At 34.6% G+C, this 16365-nt stretch overlaps 3 protein-coding genes across 3 annotated transcripts in view; 2 read left to right on the top strand and 1 right to left on the bottom strand.

Moving 5' to 3' along the window:
• The window catches only part of LOC114150702 (E3 ubiquitin-protein ligase rnf213-alpha-like), a 59461-nt gene extending 57441 nt beyond the window's left edge, over positions 1-2020 (top strand). The window contains 2 exon segments of the mRNA XM_028027307.1: positions 146-324; positions 542-2020. Of these exon segments, the coding sequence (XP_027883108.1) occupies positions 146-324; positions 542-698 (336 nt within the window). The 3' untranslated portion in view covers positions 699-2020.
• Positions 2021-2501: 481 nt separating this feature from the next.
• lsm4 (LSM4 homolog, U6 small nuclear RNA and mRNA degradation associated) lies at positions 2502-5126 on the bottom strand. Its single transcript, XM_028027351.1, has 5 exons — positions 4974-5126; positions 4549-4590; positions 4235-4333; positions 3198-3378; positions 2502-3057 (listed from the first exon to the last, which is right to left on the bottom strand). Exons 1-5 carry the CDS (start codon positions 5109-5111, stop codon positions 2951-2953), a joined length of 567 nt encoding a protein of 188 aa, XP_027883152.1. The 5' UTR covers positions 5112-5126; the 3' UTR covers positions 2502-2950.
• Positions 5127-5721: 595 nt separating this feature from the next.
• LOC114150718 (pyroglutamyl-peptidase 1) lies at positions 5722-16268 on the top strand. The gene is made up of 5 exons (XM_028027350.1): positions 5722-5901; positions 7408-7460; positions 8473-8589; positions 9252-9487; positions 13290-16268. The coding sequence occupies exons 1-5, from the start codon at positions 5868-5870 to the stop codon at positions 13483-13485; spliced, it is 636 nt and encodes a 211-aa protein (XP_027883151.1). The 5' UTR covers positions 5722-5867; the 3' UTR covers positions 13486-16268.
• Positions 16269-16365: the final 97 nt, after the last annotated feature.

The following is a 16365-nucleotide window of genomic DNA, read 5'->3' as shown; positions in this document are numbered from 1 at the left end:
AACAATTTTTACCTCCATAAAGTTTGCAGTGTACTGCACTTTTTAAGGTTTAAGGCAGTTTAACAGCGTATTCTTTTAATCCACATGCGTTCTACTGTAAGTAGACCTGAATAAATACGCCTTTGCTTGATGTTTATTTATGAAGGACCCGTTTTTGGAGCATGCAGTAGAGTATAAGGAGCCGCTGACTGAACCAAACAAGGCTGAGCTGAAAGGCTTCATGTCTCGTGGAAACGCTGGACAATGGCTGCTGGAGATGCACGAGTTCATCCTGCTGGTTCTGAGCCGTCCTCGCATCACTGATCTCTATGAACCTTCATGGAGGTAAAATACACACAGCTGAATTTAATTTATGCTCTTTAATATGATTGTTTTTCCAGTTTTTTTCTAGATTTCGTTTCTAAAAAGAAGGTTTGAATTAACTCCTTAAATTTAGCATGAAGTTAGCTTTCCCCATGTCTGCTTGCTTGGGTTTCTTAAGCTTTTGTTTTTGATAGACTTGAGAAAATAAAGTGATTTTTACTTGATATTTTTTTCATAGTGTAATAGAGTCGATGCAGCTCTACATGGATGAGAAAAAAGAAAAGGTTCCTAAGTATGTGGAGGAAAACTTTCCTGAAAATCTGCAGCTTTCCCAGATTCTGGAGGCTTGGAAATACATCGTCACATCCAAAGAGGAGTGGATGAAGGAGGGATGAGGCGACTGCTGAAGATTTTCCATTTATTTCTGGTTGTTTTGTTGAACGAAGAAACTTTTTAAGACATCTGTAGGTTTTTCTAGTATTTTTTGTCACTATGACAGTAATTATAACTATCATTTATTCTAACCAATCATGAACAAAATTATCTCAGCTGGTTTATGATGCATTAGTTCATATTATTAGTCAATGTTTTTATTCTCCTAAAAATGTCATTTATTCAATATTTTATTCTCAGATTGTTGTGTATCATAAAACTAGGTCATCTGTTTGGGATGATAAATTTATTAAGATTTGAAATTAATTTTAATTTTTGTTCTTTTTTAACTTAAATTGCTATTTTTTTCAATTTATTGAAACATGTTTAAGTACAGATACGTGTTTTAGCTTAAAATTCTCATATCAATACAATATTGCTGTTTTATATAAAAAATATTGGACATACTTAAAAAAAATTTTTACTTGTTTTAAACACATTTACTTTTTTGAATGATTTATTTAGAAAACTTATATCAGAAGAATTTGGCATTGTGTATTTAAGATTTGAAATCATAAAAAATACAAACGTTTTTTTTCTTTTACTTAAATATTTGTTATTCTACTGAATGTTCCCATTTATTAAGCAATGCATAACTACAGATATATTAAATGCTCTTATCAATACAATCATTCTGAGTTTATGGTGAAAATGTTGGACATACTTGGGAAAATGTTTTTACTTGTTTTAAATTTACATTTTTAAATAACTTAATAGAAAAAATATTTTTGTTGCTTCTATTTACTAAATTTCAAGTTCTTTTGTTTTGTTTTAATAAAATTTTTGTTTAGAACGATGGAATTATTATGCATGTGATAAATTAGCATGTTTTTATTCTTATTTTACTATGTTTGTATCTCAGAATGTTCATGAGAATTCAGATGAAATAGTAATAAAGTTTAGAGACATTTTAAGTCATCTAACAACAATTTTTCAAGCTGAAGTTAATTTTTGAATATTATAATGTGGGTTTTTTTCTTTTGTGGAGACAATTATGCTTTAACCATAAATATATTAACATTTTGATTTAAAAAATTGACAAATGCTGAATTTCACATGAAATATAAAGTCAAGAACTGTTGAAAGTTATGTTTATAATAGTACTTTTAAAATACTTTTTACTCTTAGGGATTACTTTTAGTTTACTATTATTTTAGCTTCACTGACAAACCATTATGTGATTAATAAAGTACTGTTGGGGGTGGAAATCAACTATGTTTTACCTATAAGTGATTGCTTTTGTTTTGATTGTACTCATCACTGGAATTAAAATCATCAAAAATAATCTTGACTACTTAGTTATCTTTTTAATTGGTGAGTTGTAATGTTTTATTGTAAAACAGTGAAAAACTTTAGATTCTGTCAGCAGATTTAAATATTTTGTTTCTATGAATATAGATGATTTTGATTTATAGCCAATGATTTTTAATTTATAAATCCTCAAGATGGTCTTCACACTTCAGATCAAATCATTTAATGTTGGTTTGAAGTTGTCACAAATTTAACTCTTTGATTACATTTTAAATAAGCCCAAAATTTTATTTCTGGAATAAAATAATCCCGATGTGTATTTGATGTAAATAATACTGTAAGACTTTAATTTTGATTTGACTCTTATTCTTTCATTCTTTTAGTTTCAAAGTAAATGAAACATCCTTAAAAACCAAATTATTATTTTTTTAGACTGAGATGAAAAGATGCTAAAGTATCTCAGATTTGTAAATTAAACCATTATTGTAAAATAAATATTTTTGGAAAATATGAACTGCTTTCAAAACATTTTTTATTCTCACGTTCTTTTGTACACAAATTACAATAATGTGTGTTAGAAAAATAAAAGAAAACTCAATTTATGTTGGACTTTTCCATATGAAGAATATGAGAATCTTTTCATGCATCACCTTGAAAATGTTTTTAACTAAAGTTCAGGAGCTGAACCCTTTCAGCTCTCTGTCTGACGTTTCCCCTGATGTCATCATATCAAACGTACAACTAAAGTAAATAAAAAGACATTTAAAAAAATATTCGTACAGACTGGACACTTCCTACATCATGAAAAGATCTGAGCTAAATTGTTCACAACACAACAGATGGATATTCCTCCACAGATTGACAGAAATTTCTGAAGATGAGACAAATAAAAAAAAATCTATACAATCAGCAAAGCTTTTGTGTTGAATGCATCAGGAGCCGCTCAGTAAACGGGCTGCTTGGGTCAGTGCTGGTTCTTCATTCCCTGAGGTTTGCCTGTTTTCTTATCGGTCGGCGGCTGCTGGCCCCGCCCAGGACCGGACATCCCTCTGCCGCGGCTGCCAAACACACCTGCAAATCAAACGATCACCATGTGTTTAAACTCCGACATCTAATCTCCTCTAGGAGTAAAACAAGTCAGGAGATTCAACTGTGGAAAGTTTGAGCAGCACATTTATCAGAGAAAACAAACAGGAGGTAGTTCTGTTCACCTCGGCCGGGTCCACCTCTTCCTTTGCCCTGCTGCTTGTTCTGCTGGGAGCCGCCACGCCCGCGCCCCTTCGACAGAACCTCCTCCTTCACCATGTCGATGATCTCATCTGGGATTCGCAGGTACTTGATCGTGCTTCCTCGGATGTAGCACTCAGGCATCCTCCAGAACTTGTCTCCATCCTGTGGGGGAAAATAAGTGTTGATAATTTAGTCACTGAAGACTGAAAGCCTCTGATACAGGAAAAAAAATTTGTAATGATGAAAATAACGACTGAATGAGAAGTTGCGATCATGAAGACGAAAAATGGAAACTGCTAGGAATTTTTAAGAACAATTGCTACAAAGGAACAGAGTTTATTTGGTATTTTAAGGTGATTTCAAGTCAAATATTAAACCTGTTTTAAACTTTCTGAAACATTTTATTTGCTCTTTTAACCAATTTTCTATCAATATTTCAGAAAAAAGCTTCATTCAGTTCAGCATCTTGAACTTTTTTTTTAAAAAATCTCAGGAAAAATGGTAGAATCAAGTTCACAAAGAGGAAGGATTTTAGAAAGAAGAAACAATTTACAAAAAGCTTTAGCCTAAACATATGATACACAGTAGTTTCTTGATTTAAAGATGATGCTTTTTGCATGTCTTTTACCAAATCCTGCCGGATTTTTCCCTGCTGTACGTCTTAACAGAGACCCATAAAGACACTTACAAAGTTGGCCTTCTATCACATGAAGAACATTTCCTGGATTAAAGAACTAATGTCCCAACAGCATATTGAGAAATTCATAGATGTGTTCATCTTTAGTCGCACTGATTACTGTAACAGTATCTTTACAAATCTGCCTAAAAACAGATAATCAATCAGCTGTAGCTGATCCAGAATGTTGCTGCTGGCGTACTGACTAAACCAGGAAAACAAAGCACATCACCCAGTTCTGGAGTCCTTTCTCTAGCTCCCTGAAGCTCAGAGATGCTTTAAGTGACCTTAAAAAGCATATTTAATCTGGATACATTAGAAGGTGATTCACCACGGCTTTACCCTGGATGTGCAGATGACTTCTCTCAGGTTGATGTTCATCCAGTTGTCGCAGCTCACCAGGTGGCCGTTGTAGGTTTCCCCATTTTTAAGCTCAACCAGCTGGAAAACAAAACAAATCATCACAGAACGCAAATAATTAATTATCAGTCCGCAGCACAGAAGACATTGCAGTTAATTGTATACATCAGGCTGATAATTAGCTTATGTTTCTGCCAAACACATCATAACAAATGCTTCACAAACGACGTTGTACTTCGATGTGTGAGTTGTGAGCATTAAAACTGAATTATTTAGGAGTTAGAGTGTCTCCTCACCATGGGATGGTTCTGGGCAGTTTTCAACAGAGACAATGGAAGCTGAAAAATAACACAAGTACATAGTTTATATTTTCATAAAGCGCACTCAAAGCAACTGCTGTCTTTTCCGCAGCAAACACGTTATCCATTAGTATCCAAGGAGTCATATAAAGATATATTACAGTATCAACGACAAAACATGACCTTCATAGAACTAAGTATGAATATTCATAAAATTACAAGACAGGTTTCTAACCCATAAAATACTTATTTGAGTAACGAAGACCTCATTTAGCCATAGATGCTAATATCAGTTAGCTGTCGGCTCAACAATTTCCTGGTTTACAAACCTATAAACGTTGTTTCTGTCAGTCAAACTTACCATTTGCATTTTAGATTAATAAAATAAAGCAACCGATCAGACTAAATTGTTATTTACTCACCATTATGGTTATATTTGTTTCTATTTCTTGTCTCCTGCGATAAATAACACGGCTTTTCCCACCTACACTTCTTCCTCGTCTCCTAATGGTAGGGGACCGTATCTTATAGTGCTGCCCCCTGCTGCTGAAAACATGCATCTTCAATGGCTTTGAGTTCCTGTGCCTATATGCTTCTTTTGCTTCTAATAGATGAAATAGCTTTCAATGTATCTCTTTGAGTAGTTGTACAGCAATGAGACGAGTCTAGTGAGTGAAAAGGGAGTCAGCATTAAAAAAGGATTGAGAGGGGATTGTTGTGTCAACAATTTATCCCCAGCAAGTGCATCCTAGAATAACAAATCATAGGTGCATGGAAAAAAATGCAGAAAGCAGAATATCAGAATATATATATATATATATATATATATATATATATATATATATATATTGTGGGCCTAACCCTCTTTCCTGCCCACTGGACTAAATAAACTTGTGTTACGCAGAGGTTTACTAGATTGTTCAATCTTTTTTTTTCATTGCATACACCGTTAAAAAAAGAAGAAGAAATACTCTTAAAACTGTTGTAATTTTAAAAACAAAATACAGTAAAAGAAATAAATAAAGAAAAACATTATAACACGTTTCTGAAAACAAGAATTCACGTGGTGGCGGTAAGTAAGTGCATCACCAGCTAGTTTACCGACCGCTTAGTAGACACAGAAGAAGAAGAAAATTTCACGTCAACGTCATGACGTTGCGTTCAACGCACCACGTAGAATGAAGGAGAACGGGCTAGTTTCCTCTGATTGTGGCAGAAGGAGCCGTCAGCTTAGGGGGGGCTTCGACTCTCTGCGGGGATCTGCTTCAGTTTACGAACCGAGAAGAAGCGACGGATTCTAGGCGACATTTCAGGCGATGGATAACAGCAGCCGGACTGTGGTGGTGACAGGTCGGTGTCTGGTTTCGGCGCTGTTGTTGTCGTGCTCTCGGGAGTGAATGAAGTAAAGGAAAAGTTGGAGAAGATGACAGCTGCTCTGCCCTTAATGGCGTCAGGTTGTTCTGAGCTGCACTTGTGCCCTGAAAGAAACGCTTTGTTGCTCACTTTGCAGAGTTATTCGCGTGCTTTTAATCCACAGCTGCTGAGCATCTTATTATTTTGACAGCACTAAAGACTTTACAAATTATTTCTTTTCTAACATAAATTTATAATTGCACGTTGTCTTTCTTAAATCAGTGTTGTTGTTTTTTGGATTGTTTATGCATCATGTCTTTAAACGTAATATATTTTTTAACCTACGTTATCTCGAGTTTTAAGCAATAACTTATCCTGTTTGTCTAAAATAAAGTAATTTATTATTATTTATTAATAGTTATTAATAGCTATTGACAGCAAAAGGAAAAGAAAAAGCTGCATTTTATAATAATTAGATGTTTTTCTGATACTTTTATACATTTAATTATGTTTTTACCTTAATTGTAACTTTTTATATTTTAATTTTATTTGCTTTTAAAGAGTGAGGATCTGTATCCTCATTAGTTCTGTAATTAATTAGCAGTCCAATAATGTTTCAGAGCTTTAATGTTTGTACTATATTGCTTTATGTGTAAAATATTTCTTCTTATGTTTATTGTTTTACTTAAACAATAAACATTGTTTAATACTTCTTGCTTCTAGTTATCAAATATGTTAATATATTTTCCATCAGTAAATAACAAACTTATTCTAAAATATTACCAGTTTTGATAAATGAAAACATGTTTTTATGATTTTATTTTATTTTTTTAAACTAAATTTGCGAGGTGTGATTTCATATCTCGCTACATTAACTCAATGCTTTCTAACTGCACAAAGCACAGTCCTGACTGTTGCCTTCACACAGGAGCTCCAGACTGAGATTTTGTGCAGTCAGACACAAAAGAGTGCAGAGACTCGCAGCCCCATCCGAAGGGCTGGATGTGTAGATTGCTTGGGAACAGTTCCTGCACAATAGCGGGCCGGCGGGCAGCTGCTGGCCCCTCGCTCTGCTCCTTTTCAGCAGCCTGTCAGACAGACTGATCCTTTCTCCACCCAACCCCCAGGGACCCGCTGACCCCGGGACGGGTGGAGGAGAAGGAGAGGGGGGGGATCAGTCGTATATCCCTATATAAACAAGCCTGGCTGAACAACCATTAGCTGTCCAGATATTTTTCTTCAGTCTTTATGATGCTCTTCATGAAGTGGTGATAATTACTCCTGCTCTGTAGGAAAGTGTGTTTGTTTTTCACCTTTTTGTTTAATGACAGGCTTGTTTTCAATTGCAGTTCAGCACTAAAACATATAACATCTGTACTTTCTTATAAATTAAACTGAGTTATCGCATTTTCTCTGCATGAATATAATTAAAAGTTGTTTTTTTTTACTTTTACACAGTCATGATTGTAATCTTGAGTAAAGTAAACATTGGGTCTCTTGCAGGTTTTGGACCATTTGGAGAACACACTGTCAATGCCAGCTGGGTAGCAGTTCAGGTATTACCTTCATCTGTTTGTTTTATTTGGCCTCATAAATAATATTATGTTTAATCATAAAGACGTAGAGAGAGAAAATGAAAGTAAAGTCTAACATATATCTCCTTGCAGTAGCAACACTTAAAGTTTGTAATGCCCTCCGTGTTCGTGTCACATGTTTTTGTTCACATTTGGAGATGTTTGTATTTCAGACAGTTATGTGACACTTTAATGGCCGCCGGCCGGCCGGCTTCACACTCCGCCTTGCTGTTTGTCGGGGGCTGCAGTGGGGGGATGATGGTGGTTGTCTGGGTGTCTAGACGGACTTGATAAGGATATTAGAGCCAAACAAAAGGCCTCATTGAGGCAGGGTCACAGACACGGCCAGACCAACCTACTTTAACACTAGTGAGGGGGTCAGCGACCTCGGTGACCTGTCCTAAATTGAGACGACGGGGGGGAGGTGGACGTCCACTGGCTGTAAATTCAACACAAACTGTCTTCCTTATGAAATCTATGATTGCATCTTTTTTAATATGAATAATGGAGACTTTTGGTGGAAATATGTAGGCCTGTCACAATAACAAATTTTGCTGGATGATAAATTGTCCCAGAACTTATTGCGATAAACAATAATATTGTTGTTTTGAGAACATTTTCAAGTATTATAATACCAATAATGACATAAAAATACAGGAACACATTCTCAAAGATCAATAAACTGATCAATAAAGACCACAGAATCTCTGAAGATGCATCTGTAATAAATTAAGGAAGAAAAACAAACTTCTACAAGTTATTTGCAACTAAATTATAAAAAAAATCACCCAAATTTTAAAGAGCAACTTTGAACAGCATTCAAAACTGCTTTAAAATATTACAAATGTCTCACACCTTTAAAGGTAAATAAAAATCAGTCATAATTCAGGAACTTCTGCACAGAAATGTGTTTTATTTCTGTCAAACAGTGATAGTTGCTGTAATTATTTCTGCTGTTGAATTTCTTTAACCGTAAAGGTTTTGTTTTTGTCAGGAAATGAAGAAACTTGGATTGGGGAACAATGTGGACCTGCATGTACATGAAGTTCCTGTAGAGTACCAGAAAGTCCAGAGTTTGGTTCCCTCATTGTGGAAGCAATTTCATCCACGGGTAAGACAAAAAAATCACATACATCTGGTGTTGTAACTGTGTTTATAAAGGTTGAATTTGGTCCCTAATATGTCTGAGAAGAATCTGGAAAAAACTAAGAGCCACTGCACTGAACCCGATGGAAAACCTCCTGGTTATTCCACCAAATATTGATTTCTGAACTCTTCCTGAGCTAAAACATTAGTATTGTTGTTTCTAAATGAATATGAACTTGTATTCTTTGAATTATTTGAGGTCTGAAAGCACTACATCTTATTTGTTATTTTGATAATTTCTCATTTTCTGCAAATAAATACTAAATTTTTGGTTGGATTATCAGAGACATGTTGTCAGTAGTTCATAGAATAAAAGAACAATGTTCATTTTACTCAAACTTAAACCTATAAAAAGTAAAATCAGAGAAACTGATCATTTTAAGTGGTCTCTTAACTTTTTGCTGAGCTGCATATTGTCTTGTTGACTCAGATTTTATCTAATTAGACTCTTGGATAAACACTGTGTTCAGACTTTCAACAAAATTACACCCAGTCATACTCTTTGACCTTAAAACAACTTTCAGTAACACATTTTGCTTCAGTTTAAGTTGTTTTATGCCACATAAACCTATAGCAACATTGTTGTAAAGCCGCCTTAGTGATTCTAACAATCGGTTGCTTGTCCAGCTCATCGTCCATGTGGGAGTCTCAGGGATGGCCACCACTGTGACGCTGGAGAAGTGTGGCAGAAATCACGGCTACAAAGGCCTGGACAACAGCAGCTTCTGTCCAGACTCACAGTGTTGCATCGTGGGAGGCCCAGACTGTATCAACTCAGTTATTGACATGGAGTCGGTCTGCAAGAGAGTGACTGCGACAGCTGGACTGGGAGTAGCTGTGACTGTCTCCAAAGATGCTGGAAGGTGAAGTGGATCTTTGTTTTCGTTTTGTTTCTTCTGTGTCTCCATCAGAGCTGGGTGGAGAAATCAAAAAATGGACTCAAATAAGAGCAGAACCACTTCATTATGTTTTTACTCAAGTAAAAGTAAAAAGCAGCCAACCAAGAAATTAATTTAAAAAGTATTGATCAAAAAGCAATCATTTAAAATGTGAAAATCATCATCAGATGGACCAAAATATAAAGTTATGTGGAAATGTTGGTATTTTAAGGACCAAAATGAAAAAAATTTATGTAAATCACAAAATAATAAAATCAGGCAAAAGAAGAAAAACTCAGTTTCTTTAAATATAAAACTTTTGAAAAAAAACTGCAGTTCTGTTTCTGTGAATTTTTGGTTTAAACATGTTTATTTTTCATTCAGTGGGAAGAAAATTCAGAAATTTTACTTAAGTAAGAGTAAAAATACTCCTAAAAGTATTTTTTCCTAAAAGGTTACTCAAGTAAATGTAACTAGTTACTACCAAACTCTGGTTTCCATCAACAACTTTTCCTTTTTTTTGAAAGCTTGCTTGCATTAGAAAAGGTTGATGTAAACATCAAAATCTTTGAAATGCCTTATTGCTGGAAGGTGCTTTAGAAATAAAATTTAATTTATTGATTGACTGAAAATTGAAAATACTTTCCTCTGTTTTGCAAAAAAAAAGTTTGAAAGCTCATTAAAGTAGTTTTTGGCTTTTCAAGAAAAAGTTACCGTGCTAAAGTAGAAACATTTTCAGAATAATTTAAAACAAATAGATAAAAACTAATCGATACTTATCTGTATGAATTGCAGAGTTGGTAGTAACTACCTACATTTATTTGAGTATTTTTTGTGAAGTATTTGTACTTGAGTAGGCAACTGTGGCTCTATGGTAGAGTGGTCGTCTTGCGATCGGAAGGTCGTAGGTTTGATTCCAGCTTCCTCCTGCTACATATTGATGTGCCTTTGGGCAAGGCACTTAACCCTAAATTTCCTACCGATCTGCGTATCGGTGTATAAGTGTGTTTGTGAGTGTAACTGGGTGAATGTGACTCTAGTGTAAAGCGCTTTGAGTGGACAAAATGACTGGAAAAGCGCTATATAAGTTCAGTCCAATTTACCAATTGAGTAATTTTATTTTGAAGTATTTGTACTTGAGTAATTTTATTTTGAAGTATTTCTACTCTTGAGTAAAATTTCCGGATTTTCTACTGACTGATTGAAGGACAATTTAACCAGAAATTCACCAGACAGACACATACATGCAGTTTTTATTCAAGTTTATTAAGTTTTTTTATTGAAAGAAACTGATTTGGAAAAAATTTTCTTTTGCCTAATTTTGTTATTTTTAGTTACTTACATGAATTATTGTCATTTTGGTCCTTAAAATACAAACATTTCCACTTAACTTTATATTTTTGTTCATCTTTTTAAAAATTAAGTGATTGATAATTTGAGTAGACTTTTTACCAAATACTTTTTACTCTTGAGTAATTTCATGGACGGCTAGTTTTTACTTGAATAAAAATATGTTGAAGTACTACTACTCTTACTTTGGTGTAACTTTGGGTACTCTGCCCGCCTCTGCTGACATGAAACGTTTATATCATGATACATTTTTCGATCATATCGTCCAACCCTGTAGATTCAGGAATGATTTGTGCAACATAAGAACGAGTGTTAAGTGTTGACTTGGTCTTTAGATTCTCCAGGTTTGACTTGTTTCAGAGGCAAAAATGGAACAAAGGAGAAAAATCCCATTTTGAGTAGAGATCAATGTAGCAGAGGGCAGCACAGCGGAGAAAGAAGTCAGTAACACTGTTGGTATCGAGGGGATCCTGGGTTTGAATCATGGCGTTTGCATGTTGGATTTTCTCTTGGTACGAAAGTTTATTTCTTTGTATTTTCACAGTGAAGAATTATTGGTGTAGTAAAATCTATGCAGCATTAATCTCTGGTGGTTTCATAGTAATTATGATTTAAAAGCCATGTGCTGGTACTACAAACTTTAATAAAAACTGGAGCAGATTTTAAGTGATTTCACTCTGACTCCATGTAAAATGTGTTGCAGCAACCAAAATAGGTTGTGATGAATAAAAGTGTGACCTTTGCTTCTGTTCCTGTGATCACACTTCAGCAGAGTCGCTACAAACCCAAAGGAAAACCTTGAATGGATCTCAGTCGCAGCAGCAGCAACTTGTCTGCTCTTTTTATACCCAAAATCTGTTACTGAGCCGCTGTGATGGGAGTTCGCTGTTTTTAATCTGCATCGCTTCAACATAAATGTAAATTATCACTTTAACGCTTTGAGTCCTAAGTTTAGTTTTGCTTATTTTAATTGTATGCAGTTTTTTAAATATCCTGGAGTAAATATATATTTGCACATTTATCCATAAAACTGGAACTTTCAATATCTAGCTACTTATTTTTTCAATTTACCATCTATTAAAAGATTGTCTTATCAGATTAATTTCACTCCTTCTACAATGGTGGTGAAATTACTGTAATTTCACTCCAAAAACAAAAAATGTATATATGTTTGTCCAGTTTTGGCTAAACTTCTGCTTTGCACATGTTGTTGCACATGTAATTGGTTTTTCTTTGACTCCAGTTAATGATTTATCAATTACTAAATTAGTTGAAGATTATTTCAATATTAATCTGATTGATTGTTTCACCCCATACACTATTGTAAATTAAAATTATTATTTGATTTCAGTTGTAAAACCTGAACCAACTGAATGTTTTAAGCTGTAATAACTGGGCCTGTCATGATTATAAATTTTCCTGGATGATAAATTGTCCCAGAAGTTTTTGCGATAAGCGATAATATTGCTGTGCTGAGACCATTTTCAAGCAATAATGCAAGAACACATTGTTACAGGTCAATAAACTTTAAATTCTGATGAACATATAACACTGGAACTGGAAGACATTTTAAATATCCACAAGAAATAAACAGAAATAAGAAATAAAATGAATTAAGTCTCTGTAAACAAAACAGTCCTTCAAAATAAAGCCCAGTTGAGACCAAATCACCAAACTGAAGACTTTTATATCCAGTTCTTGGTAGAAAAAGAGAAAAATGATAAATTATGCAAATCAAAGTTATTGAATTTGTTTTAATTTATCATGTGATTAATTGATTTGACTATTATGACAGGCCTAGTAATAACTCAATAATAGTAATTTTCTGTTCTGCCTAGGCCTGTCACAATAACAAATTTTGCTGAACAATTAATTGTCTGAAAAATTATTGCGATAAACAATAATATTGCTTGAAGATAATTTTAAACTGATGTAATGGTAATGGCATAATAATGTAAGCACATCCTGCCAAAAAACCCACTATTTTCAAAAGAACATTTAACACTGGAACTGTTAAACAAAACAACCAAAAATAGATAAAAATGGATTCTCAGTCTCCGTTAACAAAGAAAACTAAACAACATGAAACCAAAGTGGAAATAAAAACTACCTTCAACCAAGAGAGTGCAGATTATGAAGTCTGTATACTATATTGCCCTTCAATAATCAATAGATTCAGATAGAGAAGACGGGCAGATCCGACTGCCTGAGGCAATAGTTCACTCCTCCATTAAGGAAATGAGGAAGGCCTTTTTCATCCAGTGACATCAATAGAAAGAGAAAAGGGCAGGAAGAAACGATAAAGCTGATAAACTAAAATGAGGTTGATAATTTTCATTTATTCTTTATCGCGACAGGCCTTCCTGCTTCCAGTTCAGATCCTGTTTTGTTTTAATTTATTCTCTTCATTTGTCCCGTTTTCTGCTCTTTTTCTCAGGTACCTCTGCGACTTCACCTACTACACGTCTCTGTACCTGAGCCGCGGCCGCTCCGCCTTCATCCACGTGCCTCCTCTGGGAAAGCCTTACAGCGGGGAGGAGCTGGGCCGCGCGCTGCAGGCCATCATCAGGGAGATGCTGGAGCTCCTGGACCAGGCGGAGGACCAGATCCACTGCCAGCAGCACATCCACTAAGTGACCTCCCTCCAGCGTCTCCACCCCGAGCCACACAAGAGTAATTGCACTTGACCACAAGTAGCCAAAACTTCCTTTTCTTGTTTTTTTTTTTTTTTTTTGCTCTTAATTTACTGAACTTTTGAGATTTGGCCCTTTTGTTTATATCACTATATATGTTTCTGTTTTCCCTTCGTCACTTAATGTCTCCCCGTGGTAAGAAGATAAAATGGGAGTCTAAAGGGAACATTTAAGTGTAAAATCTGATTTAAAAGAGATACACGAGAGCAAGTCGCTGCTTTTGATTTATATTTGGTCACAAACGGAGATACAAAGAATCTGTGATGTGACGTTAAATACGATCTAAAAGCCCAAATGTGACTCCTATTAATGCACCTTATAGGGTTAGGGTTACTGTAGGAGACACATCTGGGAATCTGTAGCATCAGATCGAGATTTTTTTTCTTTTTTTTTTACATGTTCAATTGCTAAATATCTAGAAGATGTCAATGTACATAACACAACATGGTTTAAGTAGAAATGTTTAGCTGTAAGCTTCATTCTCCGTCACCTTTTGTGTCCTGAACTCATCCGTCTTCTTTCCCTTTTGGTGTTGAATTATTTCCGAGTCGGTTTTCTTTATAAGAAGTTGTGAATTTGCCTTCCTTTACAAAGGTTATTTAAATCAGGGAACGGGTTGGTTCCAGCTCATACTTCCCCAGTTTGTTGGCCCAGTTCTGACAGAAATAAATAAATCTGCCCCACTGAGATCTGACCCCGGACTGTGCAATGAAACTTTACGGATCTCCTTCACTGGAAACCTTCTCAAAGTCAGGATTTTACGGCTGCACACCTGTTGACAAAAGGCTCAAGTTTTTAAGTTTCCTGGCAGAATTTAAAAATAAATTATTTCTTTTAAGGTTAGTAAACGAAGAAAATACTGGAAAATGTTTGTTTCTCCCATTTTAGTGTTTCAGATCAGAGGAAAATCTGAGTCAGTGATTCAAATTTGATTTCTTAAAGAAACAATCTGGCTATTTGGAAATTCATTTTCATTCATAACCAGTTTGGTTTTTCTTTTTTCCCCTTTAAAAAAAACACTAGAAGTAACTTTAAAACAGCATTTTGTTTTTGCAGAGTTTCTATTCGTCTGATATTCAGTTTAGTTAAAATATTCAAAATGTGTAGGGTATAAAAGGTATACACCCCTTGGATGTTTTATCCTTTTCTTGCTTCTTTAACAAATCAGTCATAAAAAAGCAAAATTTTTATTTTTTCCATTTTGTTATAGTATGCATCTTTTTTTAATTGTCTTTATTTTAACAAAATCTGTTTTTCTTTTACATCAAAGGATTTTTTGGGTTATTTTTTTGTCAACACAGTTTAATTTTGTTGATAATGATTGATTTATAAAAGCTTTAAACAGAGTAAAGCATCCAAGGCGGTGAATATTTCAGAATCAAAGTGCTATTTTATATTGTTTTAATGCAATAAAATCCAGCTGATGTAAAACGGCATTAGGGAACTAAACACAGATGCTACATTTCCATATCATTTCATGCTTTTTTGTATTTAAACTCGAGACGCTTAAAGATGTAAATTAATTGCATCTTAAACTCTTGAGGAAAAAATGCCAGCAGTTTGCAGCTCGAAGCCAAATGTAGTTTTTTCTGTCTTGGTTGTGCAGCTTTTCCTTCCTAATCCAAACTCTCTGACCTCAGTGAGTCACTTTTATTGTAGCTTCTTATTTTAAGTGACATTTTGACGAACTGAAGTCGGACGCAGAGTTTTCAGTCAGAACTGGGCCTTTAACTTTATTCCTGTTGCACTTTCTGTTTTTTGTAAATTGGTTTAATCTGTTCTGAAACAGCATTTGTCAAACAATGTGAATGGTTGCATGTTTTTTTTATTTTCTGTCACTTTAAAATGAATCATGTAGCTTTCCATGACCATTTTAACTTGTTTCTTTCTTTCCAACTATTATGAGATTTTTATCTTTCATTGAGTTTTACTTATTCTGTTTTTATTATTATTATTATTATTATTATTATTATTATTATTCCAGAGCTTTGTGTTTTGTTTTTTTACATAAACAGGCCTCCCTTTTTGCTGTCTTGTTTCTTTTAATACCAAGGACAGTTTAGAGCGCTTCACTTCTTTTCAGTTTGCCTCAGCAGCTTTTTTAAACTTTTATAGCTAGACTTGTTCATGTTTTAACATTGTTACACAGCTTGGATTCATTGAGCTTTAGTAAATCATCCCTAATTTTAACACTGCCGTTTATATGTGGATCCAGGTAAGAGTTGTGATGACAAAATTGGATCGTGGAGCCACTTAAATTTCATCCTGTCATTGTGTTTAAAAATCTTTACAGTGATTAAACCTTAGAGCACAGCTTTGTCCTGAGTTGTTGTAAATATTGGCAGGTTATTTTGTGGCTTTGTGAGGGTTGTGAAGAAGGCTGTCTGCAAATTTTCTGCCTCAAGCTAACCTTTGAGGTGACCTCTGACCCTCTCCTGTGCCTTGTTGCTGTTTGTGTCCTGAAAAAGGCCTTACTAATTCTTCGTGGGTCAGATCTGAGAAGTATTATCGATGCTGTCCGTACAGACGTGTGGCTACCTCACAAATACTGTTTTGGTTTTGATCTCAGTGTGTGCTCAGTTGTGCACCTACATCTTTGCTCTGTGACATGTTGACGATTCTCTGAAAGGTTTTTTTTTGTGTTATTATGCACTGTTACAGTCTTTAATCTCACTTTGTAAAATAAAGGCTTTGAAATAAAGAAATTAAATGATGACATTAAATACCTTTCTGTTTAATTTTCTTACAACTCAGCGGTGATGCCGAATAAAAGCACTGACATCATTTTAAGAAAGCATCCACAAACTTTGATTCAAGCTT

Source organism: Xiphophorus couchianus, chromosome 9 (assembly GCF_001444195.1).
Source record: "Xiphophorus couchianus chromosome 9, X_couchianus-1.0, whole genome shotgun sequence".
Taxonomy (NCBI): Eukaryota; Metazoa; Chordata; class Actinopteri; order Cyprinodontiformes; family Poeciliidae; genus Xiphophorus; species Xiphophorus couchianus.
The sequence above is the reverse complement of the archived record's forward strand: the minus strand, read 5'-3'. Positions and strand labels throughout refer to the sequence as shown.